The sequence below is a fragment of the Castor canadensis genome, chromosome 1 (genome assembly GCF_047511655.1).
Source record: "Castor canadensis chromosome 1, mCasCan1.hap1v2, whole genome shotgun sequence".
NCBI lineage: Eukaryota > Metazoa > Chordata > Mammalia > Rodentia > Castoridae > Castor > Castor canadensis.
Window position 1 is genome coordinate 53,326,612 of NC_133386.1, and position 20,980 is coordinate 53,347,591.

At 41.3% G+C, this 20,980-nt stretch overlaps 1 protein-coding gene across 1 annotated transcript in view; it reads right to left on the reverse strand.

The window, feature by feature from the left end:
• The window catches only part of LOC109694757 (uncharacterized), a 191,067-nt gene that overhangs the window by 45,115 nt on the left and 124,972 nt on the right, over window positions 1-20,980 (reverse strand). The window contains exons 31-36 of the mRNA XM_074066695.1: window positions 15,721-15,871; window positions 13,805-13,900; window positions 12,633-12,788; window positions 8,993-9,231; window positions 7,613-7,751; window positions 6,385-6,505 (exon numbers count right to left, since the gene is read on the reverse strand). Coding sequence (XP_073922796.1) covers window positions 6,385-6,505; window positions 7,613-7,751; window positions 8,993-9,231; window positions 12,633-12,788; window positions 13,805-13,900; window positions 15,721-15,871 — 902 coding nt within the window. The remainder of the gene's footprint in view (window positions 1-6,384; window positions 6,506-7,612; window positions 7,752-8,992; window positions 9,232-12,632; window positions 12,789-13,804; window positions 13,901-15,720; window positions 15,872-20,980) is intronic.

A 20,980-nucleotide genomic window follows, 5' to 3' on the forward strand; every position in this document is an offset into this window, starting at 1 on the left:
GTGACTCCTTGCAAATGGCTGTAACATATTTTAAAGTTCTAAATTTTCTTCCTATACCTCTGGGATATATGCACTCCACTTTGGAGATCATTGGCCTTGTAACTGCTCAGGGAAAATTAGAAAATTGATTTCAAAAATCACATTAATGCCAAAATGTCAAAGATGGAAGGTGTCAGGGCCTTTCTGAACCAATAGAGACCATTTCTTTTTTTTTTTAATTTTTATTTTATTCATATGTGCATACAATGTTTGGGTCATTTCTCCCCCCTTACCCCTGTCTCCTCCCTTACCCCCTCCCCGCTCCCTCCCTTACCCCCCCTTACCCCTCACTGCCCGGCAGAAACTATTTTGCCCTTATTTCTAATTTTGTTGTAGAGAGAGTATAAGCAATAATAGAAGGACCAAGGGTTTTTGCTAGTTGAGATAAGGATAGCTATACAGGGAGTTGACTCACATTGATTTCCTGTGTGTGTGTGTTACCTTCTAGGTTAATTCTTTTTGATCTAACCTTTTCTCTAGTTCCTGGTCCCCTTCTCCTATTGGCCTCAGTTGCTTTAAAGTATCTGCTTTAGTTTCTCTGCGTAGAGGGCAACAAATGCTATCTAGTTTTTTAGGTGTCTTACCTATCTTCATACCTCCCTTGTGTGCTCTCGCTTTATCATGTGATCAAAGTCCAATCTCCTTGTTGTTATTGCCCTTGATCTAATGTCAGCATATGAGGGAGAACATATGATTTTTAGTCTTTTGGGCCAGGCTAACCTCACTCAGAACGATGTTCTCCAATTCCATCCATTTACCTGCGAATGATAACATTTTGTTCTTCTTCATGGCTGCATAAAATTCCATTGTGTATAAATATCACATTTTCTTAATCCATTCATTGGTTGTGGGGCATCTTGGCTGTTTCCATAACTTGGCTATTGTGAAAAGTGCTGCAATAAACATGGGTGTGCAGGTGCCTCTGGAGTAACCTGTGTTACAGTCTTCTGGGTATATCCCCAAGAGTGGTATTGCTGGATCAAATGGTAGATCAATGTTTAGATTTTTAAGTAGCCTCCAAATTTTTTTCCAGAGTGGTTGTACTAGTTTGCATTCCCACCAGCAGTGTAAGAGGGTTCCTTTTTCCCCACATCCTTGCCAACACCCGTTGTTAGTGGTGTTGCTAATGATGGCTATTCTAACAGGGGTGAGGTGGAATCTTAGTGTGGTTTTAATTTGCATTTCCTTTATTGCTAGGGATGGTGAGCATTTTTCATGTGTTTTTTTGGCCATTTGAATTTCTTCTTTTGAGAAAGTTCTGTTTAGTTCACTTGCCCATTTCTTTATTGGTTCATTAATTTGGGGTGAATTTAGTTTTTTAAGTTCCCTATATATTCTGGTTATCAGTCCTTTGTCTGATGTGTAGCTGGCAAATATTTTCTCCCACTCTGTGGGTGGTAGAGACCATTTCTTGACATGGAAAACCCTGAGGCTGAACAAGGATGTCCAGAGGAGTGTGGACAGCACCCACAGGAACCCTAGTTCAGCTAGCAGGACCAGTGTGGATGCCACCTGAGCCTCCCTGCCAAACCAGAAACTCGCTCAGACACTGTATCTAAAGATTAACCTCCAACATACAGCAGGGAGGGAGGGAGAGAAGGATTCAAGGGTTCCTTTTTGGCAGGTTTAAAGGTAGACACCAAAGTCAGACTTCAGGGGAAGCAAAGACCCTGAGAGAAAAGAGGAGAGCCTCTACTGTCTCCTGCTTGTTAATCTCCAATCCCAATTCTCCCTGGGGAAATCACCAGCCCAGGCTAACCTTGACCAAAAAGGCTAATGTCTGCAGAAGTGGCCCCTGCTTGGAAACCTTGTCCACCACTCCTTCTTGCTGCTAAGATGAACAAGGTAGGTAGGGATTCCGAGGTTTGAATGCCTTCTTCAATGGTACCCAGACCACAGAGGTCAACCATACTGAAGAAATGTACATGAAGCACACAGTGGGGACTCAGTGGCTTGCACTAGAGAACTCAGCAGAAGAGGAAATTCAGGCCTCCCCCATTGAGTCAGGCCCATCAGCCCAAAAGACAAAACCAAACCAAAGCAGCAACAACAATAAAACCCCCTCAATATTCACACTTTATTTATTTATTTATTGCTATGTAGAGTCTTGTGCTTGCTAGGCAAGAGCTCTACCACTGTGCCCAGCAGAACCTATTCTCAAAGTCCTGTAAATAGAGGATCCCAAATGGGTTTAGAACTGATTAGCACACCCCAAGCAAGGTGAGGTTTAATAATGTCAATCTGACCAATGTTAAAAGTAATTCTATGCCTCCTCTCTGCTTGACCCCCACTTGTCCCTTTCCATGCTTTTGAAGCACAGCTGACAGGCACCCTGCACAAGTCAGCCCAACCACAAAGCAAATATGCTGTCCTCACCCCACAGGGTGTGCCAAAAATTAGAACCACAACCTGAAACGTGCATGTGGTTTCACCTGCCATGTCCTTCTGGATTTTCCTCAAGGACTCAGAAGGGAGCCTCCTGGATACAGCAAACACAGAACAAACAACAGGACCTTTGTGTCCAGTGTCATGTTCTGTGATTGGACTCAATCACACTCAGCTCTCTGGTGATCTTTAGAGACCTGGCAGGGCCATGGTTAGCGCTCTCATTACACAGTCTTTTCCCAATGTCCTGTTTATGGAACTTAGTTTCTCTAAACACTGATAAAATGTCAAAGTCTTTATACAGGCAGTGGAGGGAAAAAAGATAATGTCTTAGGTGAGGATTACAGTTGTATTTAACATTCTAATGTCCATGGAATTTGTCTCAAAAGGAAATCCTAACTTGTTTTGCTAGTTAGGCAACTCTTCCCTAACTCAGATTGTAGGCTTTCCTGTAGACTTATTAGGAGTCAGGAGTAGATATTTGTAGTTCAGATAGGACCAGCAACAAATCTGAAGAATCTGATGCAATGAAAATGCAGGGCCTCTTGTTCAAAAAAGCAGGAAAAAATACTTTCACAAGTCTGAAATATAAAGCTTTTTCCTTTCTTTCACAATCACTCTCCTGACCTGTCATAGTGTTTTTCTTTGCTTAATCTTACACTCCCTGGCAAGGGAAACCCTCATTAGCACCTGTGGCCCCGTGTGTGACTCATGCATAAATGTACATGACCTAGCAGCTACCAGACCCAGGCAGTGTCCTGGTCAGGGGTAGAGAAGTTGAGCCAGGTATCTCCCAGCACTCAGTAGGCTGGGCAGGCAAATCATGAGTTCAAGGACAGGCTGGGCTACAGAGTGAGACCCTGCTTAAGCCAGAGCAATAAGGCAAGAGAAAGATATAAAAGTGACACATATAAGAAAGTGAGAATTCAAAGAATCCCTGTTTTCAGATAATGTAATCTTGTATTTGAAAGATCCTAAAGACTTCATTAGAAAAGTCTTAGATCTGAAAGTTACTTTCAGTGAAGTAGCAGGATACCAAATCAACAGACAAAAATCAGTAGCTTTTCCATATACCAACAATGAACATGCTGAAAAAAGAAATCAGGAAAAAAAACCATTCACAATAGAGCAAAAATACACACACACAACCCTAAGCATAAACATAACCAAGGAGGTGAAAGACCTTTATAATGAAAACTATAAGAGAAAACATGGAAACTGAGGAAGACAGCACAAGATGGAGAGACCTCCCACATTCATGGGTTGGTAGAATTAATATTGTGAAAATGTTACTGCAGGAAGAGAAGGAGGCAGGGTCGCCTCAGCATCCCACTTTCCATGCAATTTTTAGGAACAGGATCCATGTGAAAAGCATCAAATGGGTTTCACAAAGAAGAAAGTCTCACAAAGTGAATTTTTTTTTTTTTAGGCAAGGGTTTATTTTAGTAAAACTGGATAAAGTAGAGACAAATAGGAAAGGGAGGGAGAAAGATTTCCTGTAATTTACATGCAGGAAATGGGAGTAAAGAGGACTCGAAAGGGTGGGTCTTGTCTGGGGTGTCCATCTGGGGGATTTCATGTTGAATCGCCACTAGGTTTGCTAAGTTTCCAAGCACTGGAAAGGCAATAGGTCTAGGGTGGTTAATTACCCCAAATATAGCCAAGATAGGTTCTGTTATTATTCTAAAACATGGAGACTAGCGGCCTAAGTTTGACTTGCCCTTGTTCTCTCTCACCTACAGAGAGGGTGATGGGTTTGCTGCTCTGATTTTTCAGTTTTTACTTGTTGGTTCTATTTTAATTCCTAAGTCTGGAAATGTTTCTTAATTTCCCTCAAAAACGGTCATATTACTGAACGTGATCTACAAATTCAATCCAATCCCCATCAAAATACCAATGTCATTTTTCGCAGAAATAGAAAAAACAATCCTAAAATTCACATGGAAGGGCTGGGACAATGGCTCAAGTGGTAGAGTGCCTGCCTAGCAAGCACGATGCCCTGAGTTCAAATTCCAGTATCACCAAAAAATGGAGGAGGACGAGGAGAAAAAGAAATAGTTCACATGACTGCAAGCAGCCAAATTAATCCTGAGCAAAAAGAGCAATGCTGATTTCAAATTATACTACAGAGCCATACTAACAAAAACAGCATGGTACAGACACAGAAAGACACACAGGCCAATGGAATAGAGGTCCCAGAAATAAAACCACACAGAACTATAGTCATCTGATTCTTGACAAAGTTGCCAAAACCAAACATTGGAAAAAAGCAACGTAGCCTCTTCAATAAATTGTGTTGGGAAAACTGGAATTCACATGTAGAAGACATGTAGAAGATCGTTCGCTCTCTCTCTCACCCTGTACAAACATCAATGCAAAATGGATGAAAGACCTTAATGAAAGAGCTGAAACTTTGAAACAACTGTAGTAAACCACTTACCATATAAGCATAGCCAAGGACTTTCTGAATAAGATTCATAGCTTAGGAAATAAGAACAAGTATTGACAAATGAGATTGCTTCAAATTAAAAAGCTCAGTTTAGCAAAGGAAACAATTACCAGAGTGAAGCGATACCTTACAGAATGGGAAAAAGTCTTTACCAGCTATTCTTCCAAAAGGGATAGTATCTACAAAACATATAGAGCTAAAAAAATTAAATACCAAAAGAAGAAATAATCCAATTAATAAATGGGCAAATGAATTGAACCAAATTGAACCAAACAAGAAGGACAAATTGCCAATAAATAATGGTGATTATTTACAATAATCACCAATAAATTTTAAAAAGTTCAACTTTTTTTTTTGGTGGGAATGGGATTTGAACTCAGGGCACTGCACTTGCAAAACAGACACTCTGCCACTTGAACCACACCTCCAGTGCATTTTTGTCTGGTTACTTTGGAGATGGGGACTCACAAACTATTTACCCCAGGCCAGCCTTGAACTAAGGATCCTCTCAGCCCCCCAAGTATCTAGGATTACCGAGGTGAGCTATTGGTGCCCTGGCTAAATATTCAACATCTTTACCACCAGGGAAATGCAAATCAAAACTACAATGAGATCCCACCTCATCCTATTCAGAATGGTTATCATAAAGAAAGCATAAAAGGAAAAATGCTGGTGAGGATTGGGGGGCAGGGTAGAGTGAGATGAATCCTTATATTTTATTGGTGGGAATATAAATTAATCCAGCCACTATGAAAATTAATATGGCAATTCCTCAAAAACCTAAAAATAGAACTACCATATGATCCAGTTATGTCAGAGTATATATCTGGGGGATTAAAATAAGTATACAATAGAGATACCTGCCTTCCCATGTTTATTGTAGCATAATTCACAATAGCCAAGTTATACAATCAGCTAGGTGCCCAACAGTGGATGAATGGATAAAGAAAATGCAGTATATATACACAATGGAGTTTTATTCATTCATAAAGAAGAACAAAACCATGTTATTTGCAGGAAAAGGGACAGAACTGGAGATCATAATGGTAACAAAATAAGCCAGACTCAGAAAGACAAATACTGCGTGTTTTCTATCATATACAGAATCTAAATTAAAAAAAAAAAACATGAAAACAGAAGGGGTACTATTTGGAAAGAAGAATGGGACCAGTGGAAGGAAAGAAGGTAATGAGGATAAATATGACTAAGGTGCATTACATATGTATATGAAAATGTCAAAATAAAACCCCTTATTTTATACAATCTACACTTATAAGAAAATAACACACACACACACACACACACACACACACACACAAGCCTTTTAAATGGAAGAAAACATACCAAAGTATTAGTAGTAGTTCTCTCTACAAGATGTAAAAGGTAACTTTTATATTACTGTAGGGTTTTTGTTTGCTTGCTTGTTTGTTTGTTTTGTTGTGGGCTACTTTTATAATTAGAAAAAACCTAATAAATGTTATTTTCTGAAGTCGTAAAGTAAACATGCTTACCTGTTGGGAGGGTACATTCCTGACTGGACTTTTCTGATAAAACCAGTGTCATCTCTCTATTAACTTTTCTTAACACCTCTTGGATCATATGAATTTCAAGATTTTCCAGAAGTTTCCGAAGCTGGAGTAAGCATAGGCTGAGAGTTACTCTCTGCATTTAGTTTTCCTCTGGGCTCCCAAGTCCAATTCCTACAGAAGGGTTTTGGCTTCAGCTATTCTGTCCCCAGAAAGAAGGAGGGGTTCCTTTCTTGGACTCCCAGTGCTTTGAGGGGGTAAATATTTCTCTTTGGAGACCAACATCTTTTCTATCTGGGCCACATTCCGATTGATAAAATACAACCCCTTTTTAAAAATCAAGTTCTGCAATATTGGGAAGCCTCATGTCTTTTGGGATCTCAAAATATGGCCAGGAATTTTGTGAGCTGTCACTTTGATAAGAGAAACCCTCAGGTTTGAAACAATTGAGATCTCAAGAGAGATTTCATGAGAAAATTTAAAGCTCTATACACAACCAAGAGAAAACTCTGCTCCAATAACCATGAGGCTCACTCTACCCTTTTCCCAGTTGGTGGAGCAGGTGGGTGCTGGAGAAGTATCAAGGGTCAGAGGATAAGCAATGGACTTGGTCGTGGGGCATGTGTAGGGGTCAGTGCTCCATGTTACTCAGTGGATGCACCTCTCTGAATTGACAACCAAACATCCATCAGCTTTGCTTGCCTGCTACAGTAAGCCCAGCCACAGGGAACCTGGGTCCTGGGACCAAGCCAAACAAAGACCGGGGACAAACAAGTTCTCCACACAGATCACATGCCACACCAAGTGGGCTAGTGCATACATTTCACTTTCTTATTTTGAGGAAAACAATTACCAGGTGCTATATTGAGCATTTCCTCTGTGTGCTGGATTTTATGTTTAAGATATTAGTAGTTCTGTTTTCTATCGTGTTTCTTATGCTGGAGCACTTCAATTTGAGGAAAATAAAAATGATGAAAATCTAAACTTACAGAACTGAGACATTAAGGGGTACTTCTTTGCCTACTCAAGCTCCTCATGTACCTTTAAATTCTTCCCTCCCCTGTTCACCTCACCCCAACTTGTTCAACGATTTACAACCCTTTGATTTGCACAGAACTCCTTAGAATAAAGCCCTTTGGGTAGATCTGTAGTTTTACTTGCTGTTGCCATAAAACAAGCTTTCAAAGGCAAATTTAAAACAGCTCCTGCATACCTGCTGAGTTTTTATTTCAATTTCTGAAGCTCCTTTGGGGGGAAGAATGGACTGACTATTTATTATAAGTCCTTCAAATTCGTCTTCTTTCCCCATCTGCTTAGCTAGCGCTTTCATGCTGGGGTAGAAAATATCAGCTCTATCAAAGAAGAAAGATGGAAATTAGCAAACATATTTTTTTCCTCATTCTGATTCTCTGACAATTATTTTGATTCATTTTCTGTTTCCTGTCAACATGTACAACCTCCCAACCCATTTACGGACACGTCAACATCTAGATTTACCTCTCCCTCGGTCAATACTAAATCCTGAGGCCCTTTCCCATTGAGTACATAAAATTTCAGTCTTTATTCTTCAAAATATTGACAAGTGTTCTCATTCCCTAGGTACCAGGAATACTGGTTATAATAACTTCACCAGATAAAGAATTCTGACTATGCCAGAGTGAACCTTCTGAAGCCCTGTGAGGTCCAGGGTGGTAGATGGGGCTTTGCAAGGGCTCGTTTGATAACAGACATGTGGCAAAAGCAGCGTGCCTTTCCTGCCAGCTAAGTCATTGCAGCTGAGACCTGTAGCCAAGGGCAGTACCATCCCACAGATCTAAAGTCTCTGCTGCATGTGCCATGCTGTCCTGTGGCCGCACCACCTCAGGTGCTCAGAGTCTCAGCATTAGGGTTACAGGGGCAGGGTGAGGAGTTGTCCCTGGCAGCAGCAATTTTCCTTCCAGGGATTTCTGGGATCCTATGAGCTAGAAAGCTTAGAATTAGCCCTGTGGGGTCACTTGATAAGCTCAGGTTGTGAGGGACAGATTTTAGAGACAGGTAAAAGGTATTATGGCACAGCTCAGTGGACACTAGCTCTGCCCCTGCAGTTAAGACAACCCCGTTTTTCCTGACAGCAATATGTGTAGAGAATATTGCTGCTGTACTAGACTCAATGGAGCTAAATATATGTAGTGGTTTAAATATGAAATATCCCTTCAGGCTCATGTGTTAAATCCTAGATCCCTAGCTGGCGGTGCTATTTTAGGAGGTTGCATAAACTTTGCGGGTGGGGCCTCATTGCGGGAAGTAGGTCACTGAGGGCATGCCTTTGAAGGTTACACTGGGTCTCCACTTTGCTGTTGTCTCTGTTTCCTGGCTGCCAAGTTGTGAACTCTCTGGTCCACCATGCCCTCTCCATTGTGATGGATGGCTCCCTCTGAAACTGCAAACCAAATACATCTTTCCTCCTTTTAAGTTGTTTTGTCGAATATTTTATTAGCTAACTAATAAAGCATCTTGGGATTCATGGACAACTCTCACCCTCCAAGCAAGGGACAGAGCTGCCGCCCATGAGGCTGTACTCTCTGATAGGAATTTCTGTCTCAGTCACACTCACTCATAGAGCTCCGAGAACTGCTTGTGGAGGGAGACGGAGTTGATGTCCTGGCCTTGCAGCTTGAGCCGGCCCCAGTGCTCCTTCAGCACTTCCAGCTGCTTCCACAGAATCAGAAAGGATCTCAGCAGAGTGAAGGACATCATGGCATCGCACTGGCTCTCCAACAGGGTAGAGGCCTTTGGGCTGCTTTGGAATTGACTTCTGAATCCCAGCAGTTTGGACCAATCTGGCTGAAAGCACTATAGAAATTGATCTTTATTGACTGTGGGCCAATACTTTTTATGTGCACCCATGCAAAACATTCTTTTGAGAACAAATTTTCTCCTCAAGAGGAATGATTTACAGGCACATGCAGAGCATAGAGAGGTTAGGCATCCTTCCCAAATAGACAATGTACAAAAAGGAGAGCAATATCTCAGTCTCAGCTTTCTGATTGGGTCTTGAACCATTCATTAAAAACTACTCTTTTACTGGCATGCTAACATTCAACCTGTGTTTTAAAAACAGCCTTTGCTGTTTAACCTCTGCATTCTGGAAAGGGCTCTTGACATTTAAGTCCTCACTTGAGATTTCAATCTTCCCAACCCTCCCTGGTGGGCTATAATATAACTTCATTGGAGATTTTACCCATTTCATGAGTAAGGAAATGGAAATTTATAGTGCATCCTACCTCCTGTTCGTTCTCTCATCCTTTGAAAATAAAGCAGAGAACTGTTCTTTCTATTTGAACATATTATTCAATAGGCAATTTTACTTTAAACATTATGATTTGCTCATTTGTTCACTGATTCTTTCCTTAGATAAGTATTTGTCCTGGAGGATGTACAGGTAGCAAAGGGTTCAGGTCCCTGTTCTCCTGCAGTCAGCAGTGTGAAGGACAGGGCCACCAAGACAGTGATAGACAAAATGGGAACTAGAGTCTAACCACAGCCTGACCAGCATCTCAATAACAAGGAAGGAACTTTCCTTTGCAGACCAGACAACAAATTCCATTATTTAAATCCGAGAACATTCAGGTGACTGTACTTCAGACACTCAGGTTTCCTGGCTAGAAACAGGAAAAACAACCTGGTGGAACTGGATCCTAGATCAGGTGCTATTCATACAGCTAAAGCAAGGTATTATCAGCCAGAGAGAGGGTTGGTTAGTGTCCATAGGAGGGCTGGTATCCAGACTCAGGGGAGAGTGAGCACCCATGGACAGCTGGCAGTCCTTCAGCCATGCAGCCTCCTCAGCAATCAGCTAGCTCATGGATTTCCAGATTTTATTTTATCCTCAGAACCCTTTCATCAAGTGAAATCTTGGGCAAATATCCAACAAATCAAAGTAAAAAAACAGTGACATGAAGGGGGCAGTCAAGAGGCCACATAAGTGACCCACCCTCTCTGCTCAATAGACTTCAAGAGGTCTCTCAGGATTCAAACAATTTTAAAGGCCCTGGGCTAATCTGTCACCTTCACGTTAGAGGTTTGGAGACCAAGGCCTAGAGAGATCAGAGCACTTGTGGTATAACTGGGATAGAAACCCAGGAGTCCTGAATCACAGGGCAGTATAACCTCCACAGTTTCCTGTTGTCTATGAATAGTGCAGTACTCCTAAATACAAACACATCATAAAATAAAACTAAAATAAATAAAGTTAAAGCAAACTTACTTGTTAATATGTTCATGTGAAAAGAAGTCTTCTCTACCCAAATGTTTCAAAGGATAGGAGAAGGAACAGGAGACAAGATAAAGGATAAAATAAAGGAAGGAACGGTGTCAAAAAAGGGTATAATTCATCAGAAACAGGTCCAAAAGTAGCAAATAGAGGAGCCATAGGGCCCAGCATGGTTACTCTTGGCACAACTTGGTCTACACCGGCTTTGCAATGATCCTTCTGGGTAAAGCTTCTAATTCTGTTGTAGAATTCAGATGATATATATAAACTCATGTTTTGTTTTGTTTCGAGTTTTTTTTTTTCCACCGATTGAACTGAAGTAGACTTTTGACTCAGTTTTAGCCAAGGAAACACAAAGAAAATCTATTGGAAGCTTCCAGAAAAGATTTTCCTCTTTAAGAAGAAAGATTCTTTTTCTCTCATGTTTTATTTTATGAACCTCAGGATTCTCATCTATAAAATGCGAGTAATAAAAACTGGACGTGGTGGCACACACCTGTAACCCTGACTTGGGAGAGGGAAGCAGGAGGATTGAGAGTTCAAGGCTTATCTGGACTAGCTACACAGTAAGACCCTGTCTCCAAGCAAATAAACAAATAAGAGTAATGAAAGCACTAACCTCATGGAATTATTGTGAAGATTAAATAAATTAATACATATAGAGCACTCTGAACAGACTTTAGCTCAGCCAATAGTGGCACTGACAGTACTCAGGGCTGACCTGTGGCTTAGGCACAAGTGTCCAGGGCCCACAAAAAAGTTTTAATAACAATGATCCCCCCCCACACACTAATATATGCTAATAAAATGTTTAAAAAATTAATAAAAAAGAAACAAATATAAAAAAGATACAAAAAGCTGTAATATATTTTAAAATCAGAAAAAAGGAATTTTTAGATCAAATAAACTGCTTTAATGTATAGATATTAATATATTTTTCTTTATACTAACACAATTATAGAATGTAACTTTTACTGGGTTTTTGTTGTTGTTGTTGTTGTTGTTTGTTTGTTTTTATGGAGAAAAGGGCCAATAAAGACAAAAGTGCAAGAGCCTTTGGAAATAGTCAAAACGTGGTCCTGGCAGTAGAAGTTGGAGGAGGAGAGAATCTGAAAACCACATCATTTGGGGGACCAGCAGGGGGAGAGGACCCTACAGAGGAGTCTGCAAGGAGTGTCAGCAACGGTGGAGGAAAGCTAGCACAGTCGTGCTGCCCTCCAAGAAGGATGCTCTGTGTAAATGCTGTCAAGGGGTCAGGTATGTAGGGAACTGAAAAGTGTCTGGGGAATTTAGGACCCTGGTGCTCTTGATGGGAGCGGTTTTAGTGGTAAAAAGGGAAAGAAGACAAAGTGCGGTGTTTTGAGGAGTGGATAGAGTGATAAGGAAGCTCAGATGACAGATGTAGGTGTCTCTCAGAAAACTGGGCTCTGATGAGGAGGCTTTTTAAGTAGGGGCTTCAGATAGCTTACCTGGTACCCCAACATGTCTTTGCCTGCTTTCCAAATACATGTGAAGTAGTTTAAAGTTGTGACACTAGGAAGGTAGTGGCCTGTACCTCAGAGTTTCAGAGGGGTAAGCTCAGAGGAGGGAGGGCTGCCCTAGAGTCCATGGGCTAATTGAGGGGTGAGGGAAGAAGGCCTAAGATGCGCACCTGGGGCTTCCATCTCTAGTCCTAAGTAAGTGACTCACATGGAAAGCTTCCAGCTGGAGTGCTCATTTAATTTTGTTTTAATGGACCTCCTTATAACCCTTGTTCCAGTTTTGAATTTAAAAGAAACGGAAATTTGACAGATGAGGGACTAATAAGTAGCTTTCACAGGGTACCCATGCTTCACTGCTGCTTCCATGTGACATTTGTACAGTTCTGGGACCCACTGGGAGAAGCTGTGTGAAAGATGTGGCACTCAGTGCATCTCCCAAGTAGGAAGGTTCTTCAGTACAATAGCACCAGCCAATTATGTAGACTATTCTCCAAGAATACCTGTGTATTTTTGTCTAGTGAGGCTTGCTGTCCAGAGGAACCTTCCACCACCACATGATAGCTACTCAGAAGTACATCTTTCATTAGCAGCTGCACGCCCACCAGCTCTCCATGAGCCACCTTGCGGTCACAGTCATTCAGACCACAGAGGCACAGCTAAAAACAAACAAATTAAAAAAAAAATCTGTCTCATTTAGAAGATATTTATGTACCCTTTACATATGATTTTGAGGAAGAAAACTAGAAATAACTGTGTTTGTAAGACCCACTCTCTCAATTATTAGAAAATCCATAAAAAACTGAGTACCATTTCTGGCTTAATGAACAGATTAGCCTCTTGGCTCTTTACAGAAGTAACCAAGTTTCCTAGCCCCTTCACAATTCCGTATATGGCAAATGTACAGTGTGAGACTGATTTTCCTCTAAAAGTACAGATATGAACATGTATGCCTTGGAAAAATGCTAGGGGGACAAAAACCTAAAATGTGAACTGTGATTGTTTGAGTGGTGGGATTATAATTTTGTTTAAATCATTCTTGCTTTTACTGTAAAAATATTTTATTTATGGAAAAATTTTGAAATATACAAAAGCAAACAAAGTAATTCCCATTAACTTACAGTCAATCTTACCCCACCCATCTACGCCATATGTTGAAGCAAAGTTATGGTTAATTTTTATGTTGTTCTTAATATTTTTCTGTGTTCTTTAAAATAAAAGTATAACACTATTTACTTACTAAATATACAATGATTAAAAGAAACTAACCATTTAAAAGAATTAAAAGAAACTAACAATGACAAAATAATTAAAAGAAACTCTTCTGCTTAAAAAATTCCTTTCTCACCAAGTGGGAAAGGAGTCACACAACTCTGAGCTGACAGCATAGCAGATTCTGTAAGGGGCCCAGATGAATGGCCTCTCCCCTAGGTCACTACTGCCATGGGAACTTTAGCTGAGTCTACAATCAGGGCCAATACCTGCTGAGGTCATGATTCTCTTCCACAGTAAGAAAATATGACTCATCTTGTGACATCAGGTTTACAACTTCATAATTAAATACCTGGCTTACCTCATAAATTACTCACCACTGAAAGGTCTGACCTGTGCACCTAATGACACCTGCTTTGCAGTCTGCATTCAGTTCTCTCTAACAAGTGAGAAAATACATTACCTGCATATTATAGTCAAGAGTATCAGGGATGCTACTCATGACTGTAAATGGTCCTCCATCTTCCAGAAATGTTCGCCAAGGAAACAGCACAAGTGCCTAAAAGAACCAAATAATAGATGTTAGTGCTGTACTGTATCCCTAAGATAAAGGCATTTATATAGGAGCAGGGTTTCTGTCTATATCATACACACTGCTGGATGATTTACTTATTACGTAGAACTACTTCTTGATGGAGCATCCCTGATGATGTACTGGAGAGAGCAGTAATAATTACTTCTTCTCTGCTTGCTTTTGTAGCAGATGGTTTCAGAATAGTCAGTCAGCACCAGTACTCAGGAGTTACAGAACAGTACAACACCAACAGGACATATTTATCATCAACAAAAGTAGACTTACCTAAATGCTCTCAATATCAGGAACCTTAAAAAATTATCCTTCCTCACCATGTGTTCAACTCAAGATCAATGCCACAACTTACTGTCGGTGGGTCTCTGTCTTCTCCACATCGCAGTACAATAGTTAGGCATCTCCTATATCTTTGTGACACCATGTGCAGTCCTCTATCCAGGGGGCCTACCTAGCTGATCCCATTCTATATTTCTAGATCTGGTCTGGTTTCAGTCCATTCCTGAAGACTAAACTGATTTTGGTAGCAGAGAGCCAGGACACCTGCATTTATCTCATCATAGGTAAGGCATTGAGAGCAGACCCAATGGTCATTGTCCAGCTCTGTCTTTTGGGTCTAAATGAGGGTCAAGGATTGGGTCAAGTGTCACTATTGTGTAGCATGGAAGTGGAGGACCTTGCTTGAACTTCATGTTGTCTTCACTCAATTACAATATTTGTAAAGTCATTAGAAAGCAAGCAAAATCCTGGGCTTGCAAGGTGATTTTAAAGACATATCCACAAATTCTTTGGTATTCTTTCCATCAAGAGACGGGGTTTAACTTTCCTCTCCTTGAATGTAGCTGGACTCAGTGATTCATTTCCAGTGAACCAAATGGCTGGAGTAATGGGACGGTACTTCTGAAATTAGGTAATACTAAGACTGAGACTTCCACCTTGTGTTCTCTCTCTTGCTTTCTCTGGGATTGTTTGCTGCAAGAGGAGCTGTCTGCCATATTGCGAGAAAACTGTAGAAAAGACCATGTGAATAACCTTGGAAGTGGGTCTTCTGACATCTGCTAACAGCCATGTGAATGAGCTTGGAAGCAGATTCTCTTCCAGAGGTGCCCCGACATGATTGCAGCCTAGGGCCAACATCTTTATCGCCACCTCTTGAGAAACCATGAGCCAGAGCTACCCATCTAAGATGCTCCTGGCTTCCCGATCCTCAGAAACTCTGAGAGATAATAAATGTTTATTTTTTAACATGTTAAAATGTGTGTGTGTGTGTGTGTGCAGGGAAGTAGCTTTGTTCTTAAGCAATAGATAAGTTTTGACCTGGTGCTGCCCTGACTGTGCAGTAGTCTGATCTCTGGCTTTCCTGAACTTTGACCCCTTTTTAGAAGGTGGATGTCATTTATGCCTGGGAGCAATTGTAGTTGCCAGGCCTGCATTTGATAAGACATGTTGTAACCAGGGCTATTCAAAACTCAGCTATTGACCTAATTTATGAATTATAATTGCTATCATTATTTATTAAAAGAAAAAGATTAAAGTGTTCGGTTTGCTACCACGTGTGAGCAGAAGAGCTGTTGTCCCATGCAGACTGTTGAGCATTTGCAGAAAAGAGTCCCAGTGGGAATAACAGGTGGTCATGGTGGCCCAATAGGTGGACCTGTGTGAGTGAAGGTCAGTGAAGACTAAGGCATTAAAGCATCAAGATGCCTGCAAAATTTAAAGCAAATGGAAACAAGGTGACAAAATCTACACACAACATGCCTTTTATAGTATAAAACACCTCTAAAACTTACCTGAAGGCCCTGTGGATCCAGTGGCTGGGGCAGGCTGAACTGTGAAGCAAAAATGCTCTTCATGAGAGAGTTGCTCAGTGGAGGCAACCCATGGTATACACCTTCTGTGACAGATTGGTAGGCAGGAAGGTTTCCAGCTGCCAAAAATGTTCTACCAAAACATGGGGTGGGGATGGGGAGATTTCATTTAAAGCAGTTACTTAAGCTTCTAAACCTCAAAACTTTCTTCAAAGTTACTGTAGCAAGGTAACATTTTGAGACAGTCATGGATTTCTTCCTCAACGACACCACCCCCCCCATGCCCTTACTCACTGCCCTTCACTCTCACAGTTCACAGCCCTCAGGGCAAGTTGGTACATTCTAGACTAGCACTGGTTTTTTTTTCTCGTTTGTTTGGTTTTTGCTTTTATTTTTTGTTGGCACACATTCAATTGTACGTAATAAAGGGTTTCTTCACGATACTTTCAGACAGGTATACAATGAACTCCCTTAAACTAGCACTGTTTGATAGAACTTTCTGCATTGATGGAAATGCTCTATATCGGTACAAGCCACTGGCCACGTGGCTGTTGAACACTTGAAATGTGACTACTGTGACTGAGGAATTGAACTTTAAAATTTTATTTCATTTAAATTAATATTAATTTTAATGAAACAGCCAAATGTGGCTATCAAATATGATACCTGTAGCTCTAGAACAAAGATTTCAATTGTTTGTTGAACTTTCTTTTGGGGGGAGCAGTACTGGGATTTGAACTCAGAGCCTCACACTTGCTAGGCAGGTGCTCCACTGCTTGAGCCACTCTGCTACCTCTTTTTTGTGTTGGGTATTTTCAAGATAGGGTCTTGTGAACTATTTGGCCGGGCTGGCTTTGAACCATGATATTCTTGATCTCTGTAGCTAGGATAACAGGGATGAGCCACTGGTACCCAGTTTGAACTGACTATTTTAAAGCCAATAGCACGGACAATAATTCTTTTTTTTTTTTAATTGTTTTTACATTTACTCACATGTGTATACATTATTTGGGCTCCCTCCTCCCCGCCCCCTGCCACTTCTGGGAAAACTCTAATAATTCTTGATATATAAAACCAAATTTTAAATTAAATAAGAGCCAAGGGTTAGAGAAAGAATGGTTTTGTTTTGTTTTAAATAAAACTTGGCTTTTCATATCAAGAACCATAAATCTTGAAGACTAGAGCATGAAATTTATACCATAAGCAAGAGAAAAGGAGGTATGCATGATAAATTAGGATGATTTTCTTGCCCAAAAGGAAATAAGAGTTTAGCAAAGAAGGAGACTGTTTCTAGAGTTTAGCCCTAAAGGATGCTTAGGAAAAGTGTTGAGTAGGAATAAGCTGGGGGAGGCTGTCCCAGAGCACAAGATTCCTATGACCTGAGTCTTCCTCCATGGGTATGGTCCAGACACCAAAGAAGGAGATTAGCAATGGCTAAGGGAGATGCCAATCTGACAGAAGCAAGGTGGCCTCCAGAAACCTGTAGACTCTCAGACCTGGGAGTACTTGAGTCCCATAGGTGAGTGCCAGGTGGGGTGCTGAACAGGAAGCCAACCAGCAGAGATCTGGGGCAGACTGCTAACCCACAACAGAGATGAGCAAAGTGGCTGCGCCTCCCCAGCTGCCAGGATGATTTCTTTAGCTCCCTCGAGAGGCATGAAGGAGAGGATGTGGTCCACTATGATGTCTGTCTTGACATCTGGCAAAATCAGACGGAACTCAAGCAGCCTAACCCTAAGTTCTCCTCCCCAGGGTCAGGTTTCCCTGGTCAAACAACCTCCTTGTCAAAGGGACTAGGTGCTCTTCCCACTTATCCCTGAGCAGCAGTTTCAGTTTCCTGCCAGTTTCCTTGGGGACCAGGGAGTAGTACATCCTCTTGATACTATAGAGCCTGCCTCCCTCTGCCCCTGTGTGTTCACTGTGTTCCCAAGTGGCCCACCACATGTTTCAGTGTCTCCTCTCCCAGGCCATGAGGACCTGGGACTAATAAACTGCTGCTGATCACATCAGTTCCCCTGTTGAGTGCTGTGTTCAGCCATCACTATAATGGAGAGTAGAACCCTTTCTTCACCAACAGAGTGAGTAGGAGATAATAAAAAACAAAGAGTAAAGGGGAGAATCTTGAATTAACTGGTTTTAAATTTCCAAGCTGACCACTTTTAAGCTCCAGGTGTGAGTAAATGGCATGACATTGGAAAGTTTAATATTTTGCCATCAGCAAAAGTAAGAACTTAGAAACTTAAGTTCAAAGACAGATAAAGGGAGCTCTATATTTGTTCATGGAACAATTTTACTAGTATATAAACCCTTTTTTGGGGGGGAAGGAGAGTTGATGCAGGGGGTAAATCTAACGAGATTTAAGATCTAATATATTATAAACACATATGTAAATGTTAGGTCCCTGACGTCCATAGGGCGGGCAGAAAGGCTGCTGCACTCTGAACCTGAGACAGTCAGCCCAGCAGTCTGTGCCCCAATAAATCTTTCCTTTCTACACATGGTGTGGTCTCTGTTTGGCAGTTCCTTACAGTAAATATCACAATATATCCCCCCTGTACAACTATTATGTCCTAATTTTAAAAAACTTCTTACATTTTAATGAATATTAGCAAAAATAGTTGAGTACTCAATGGATAAAACTTCATTTATTTATTTGGCAGTATTGGGTTTTAGAACTCAGGGCCTTGTATTTGTTAGGCAAGGGCTCTACTACTTAAACGACACCTTGAGCAAAACTATTGATCTATGATTTTTTTTTTTTTGGTGCTAGGAATGGAACCCAAGGCCATGCATATGCTGAGATGTGCTCTACCACTGAGCTACAGCTCCAACCCTAAACGATTGATTTGTCATGATAACTCAAGGATGGAGCTTGGAGTTGCCCAAAAGATACACAAGCATTTTCTTCTGTTTCTTATATCTTTCATGTGTTTTCTCACAGCCCAGTGAAGAAGAGCTGCTTATGACCTTCCTTTAAGCTCCCAGGCACTTTAAATACCCAGTCTGTTTCGCAACAGAAAATGAACTCATACAGTAGGTCTATTTATTTATGGATGCTTGGAGACTATTCAAAAGCCATCAACAGGGCTGGAGGTATGGCACAAGTGATAGAGCCTTGCCAAGGGAGTGTGGAATCCTGAGTTCACACCCCAGTACTTCTCCCTTCTAAAAAGTTATCAATACAGCTCAGCTATAGATGTGATTGCCACTCTAAGCTACAGAATCAAAGAGCATGATGTACCCTCTGAGAGACCAGAGTCAGATTAGAGGCAACCCCATTGATCAAAGAGTGGACTGTCTCTTTCCTTGCTTTCCAAGTTCCTCATCACCTCCCCTCTACCACAACTGCTTATTAGGGAACTGGGGAGCTAATGCTATACAAAGTAGTCTCACGATGACACCCAACATCTTTAGCTCTAGGTCCTCTTTCATTTCTTCCCCTTCCTCCGAAAGATTTTTCTACCAAACACTTATTAAGTATTTTCCTATTTTATATCAAATTTATATTGATCTCCAGTCCAAGCTCTGAGCTGTAGGAAGGGATGGAGAAACACAGTTGAAAGGAAGGAGCAAGGCTATGGAGTCAGACAGACTGTATGATTGCATGTTCTACAAAGTAACCCACATGAGCCTAAGTAAGTTACGCAACTTCTCTGAATTTCTATTTCCTCATCTGTAAAAATGGTGAGCTAATTCATATCCCACAGAATTGGCACATGGTGGTAATTCAACAAAAGCCAAGTTCCCATTCTCCCATATCTCATGCTGTTCTTATCATTCCAGCTTAAAGAAAAAAAAAAGGAAATGTGGCATTTTCTGTACCTACAAAGCCTCTAGGCAAATGTGTCTTTTTCATCACTCCTTTAGAAATCTTGAAAGTGGTTCATAAGCCCCTTTGTCATCCCACTGAGCCTCTCAGATGGCGGACTCTGGCCTGGCCCCTCTGTTAGCAACACTCAAGGTACTTTTGTTTTTATTTGTTTGTTTTCTGGTACTGGGGATTGAACATGCTAGACAAACACTTTAGCATTTGAGTCATACCTCTAACCCTTTTGTTTTGGAGACAGTGAGAGAGCGTGTCACTTTGTAAGCCAGGCTGACCGGAACTTGGAATCCTCCTCTCTCAGTCTCTCCAGTACTGAAATGACAGGTGTGCACCACCATGCTTGAGCTCAAGGTACTTCTGAGAGCCAGAGGAGTGAAAGGCTGGAGACTCTGCAGACCTGTTATCCCACTGATCTCACACCATGTTCTTCTCCTTCCCCTCCGTCACTCCCTCCCCCTACCCCAGCCTATGGAAGTGTGCTGCTCTCATTCCAGGTTCAAGTTCAGGTCTTTCTTTTCGAACTCTGGAGAAGCCTTCAGTCTACGTAAACAGAAGGTTCCCTAGGGGAAACAGCCCTATTTGCTCAATCTTGATGAGCTCTAAGAAGGTCCAAGAAACTTCCCTAAGCTCCCTGTCTCTCTTGATTACTCAAGACTTTCCTTTGTTTGAGGGTTCAGTGGTACAGAAAATGATGGAGAGGGATGACATTTATTTTTCAGCTTTTTTTTCCTCCCACCTTTTGCCTTCTCTGCAGAGTCCCCTTCCTTCATGCAGCTGCTCAGAGTCCGTAAGTTATAGGGCTTTGAACTAAACACAGCTAGGTTCTAATTCTGGTCTGCTGCTTACTAGCTGTGCAGTTCCAAACACACTCAACCTGAAGAACTCTGAAGACAAAAGGGAGTGAAGTGCCAACAAATGAAGGGTTCACCTGGGTGTGCCATCTGGGTGTGTCCCTCTGAAAAAGATACCGAAAGCAGATAGCACAGGATGCCCTCCATTACCGCAGCATGTACCTGGGCAAAGCTGGGACGATATTCCTGTTTCTACACCATGTATAAATCCCTTAAAATCCTGACTGGGCTTTCAGTGTTCAGAGGCCTACTGAATGGCCGTCTTGATAATTAGTCAGAGTCTTTATATTTTACCTGTTTCACTAAGCCACAGTTCAGGAAGCTGTCAATAAAAATGTCAGGCTCTGGTGGCTCACACCTATAATCCTAACTACTCAGGAATCAGAAACCAGGAAGATCATGGTTCAGCCAGCCCAGGCGAAATGAAAGTTAAGACCCTTGCTCAAAAATACCCAATACAAAAAAGAACTGGCAGATTGGTTCAAGTAGTAGAGTGCCTGCCTAGCAAGCATGAGGCCCTGAACTCAAACCTCAGTGCTGACTGACAAAAATAAATAAATAAATA